We start from the raw sequence: 1,524 nt of genomic DNA, 5'->3' as shown, positions 1-1,524 counted from the left end.
CGCCAGGGAAACCCAACAACGAGCCAAAGGCAGACGGACAAGTATCTTTTTGAGTTTGTTGAGTTGTGTTGTTGCTGTCCCCTCCTTGGTAAGTGATGAGTTCACCTCTGAACTCTGTGTTTAATATTTAATAACGTCCCCTCTGATCTTAGAGAGACTGTTTCCTCTTCCACAGAGAGAGGGATGTCTGTCTGCCTCCTTCCTCTCAGATGCTGGTCTGCAGGTCGCCGTTCAGCAGCGTGCTCTGCGTCTCCGTCGGGTCGTTCATCATCCGAGACTTATCCTGCCGGCTGTCGCTGCGCTCGACCTCGTCCAGCCCCCCCACCTTCTTCAGGCAGAGCACATTCTGGAAACTCTTCTTGAAGTTCTCCGAGAGGAACGCGTAGAGGATGGGGTTGGCGCAGCTGTTGGCGTAGCCCAGCACCACCACAAAAGCGAAAGTGCTCCGCAGGATGGGCGTGGTGCTGATGGTGCCCGTTACCGAGGTGACGTTGAAGATGTAGAAGGGCAGCCAGCAGAAGACGAACACCGCCACCACGATGGACACCATGCGGGTCACCTTCCTCTCGGAGCGCTTCCTCTTGGAGGAGGCCACGCGCATCCCGGACGACTTCACCTTGATGATGATGAAGAGGTAGCAGAGGCAGATGACCATGAGCGGCAGGAAGAAGCCCAGGATGAAGGTGTAGAACATGAAGGCCGTGTAGTAGGCCTCCTGGGGCTCGGGCCACACGATGGTGCAGAAGCAGCCGTTTTGCTTCGTGATGACGCCGCTGTAGATGACGACGGGAATGTTAACAATCAGCGACACCCCCCACACGGTCAGGTTGATTGTCTTGGCCATGCGGGGTTTGCGCCACTTGGTGGACTTAATGGGATGGACCACCGCCAGGTAGCGGTCGATGCTCATCACCATCAGGCAGAAGATGGACGTGAACTGATTCAGGGAGTCCAGGGTCATCACCACCCGGCAGAGCACGGGGCCGAAGGGCCAGTGGACGAGCGCCAGCTGGATGGCGATGAACGGCAGGCCCAGCATGAAGAGCACGTCGGCCACCGCCAGGTTGAGGATGTAGATGTTGGTGACCGTCTTCATCTTGGCGTAGCGCAGGATGACGTAGATGACGAGGGCGTTTCCGCAGAGCCCCACGGTGCAGACCATGAAGTACATGCAGGTGATGATCACCGTGCTGATTTGGTTGAAGCTGGGGTCGGAGTAGTTCCCGTGGAGCTCAGAGTCGTTCCCCTGCAGGAAGCTGTCGTACATCAGGTGGTCCGACAGGTTGGGGGGGGACGACGCAAAGATCAGGGAGTCCATGGTTCCTCAGTCTCTCTCCCTCTCACGCCGGTTATGGCATCCCACCTGCAAACATGAAGACCTGCTGTCAGTTACAGGGTCAACTACTTTAAAATGACCCCAGGGATTTGGTATAATCCTGAGAGTGATGTCATAAACAACAGCTTTCCTATGGAAAACATTGAATAGGTTTCACATCTCCATCCTCCCTCTTGAGAACAGGCCTG

The 1,524-nt window shown here is 55.9% G+C and overlaps 1 protein-coding gene across 1 annotated transcript; it reads right to left on the bottom strand.

Annotated features, from left to right (window-relative positions):
• Positions 1–205: 205 nt before the first annotated feature.
• On the bottom strand, positions 206–1,318 carry LOC128458689 (somatostatin receptor type 2-like). The gene has a single exon (XM_053443614.1). The coding sequence runs from the start codon at positions 1,316–1,318 to the stop codon at positions 206–208; it is 1,113 nt and encodes a 370-aa protein (XP_053299589.1).
• Positions 1,319–1,524: the final 206 nt, after the last annotated feature.

Source organism: Pleuronectes platessa, chromosome 16 (assembly GCF_947347685.1).
Source record: "Pleuronectes platessa chromosome 16, fPlePla1.1, whole genome shotgun sequence".
Lineage (NCBI taxonomy): Eukaryota > Metazoa > Chordata > Actinopteri > Pleuronectiformes > Pleuronectidae > Pleuronectes > Pleuronectes platessa.
Note: the sequence above shows the minus strand (reverse complement) of the source record. Positions and strands in the feature narration are given on the sequence as shown.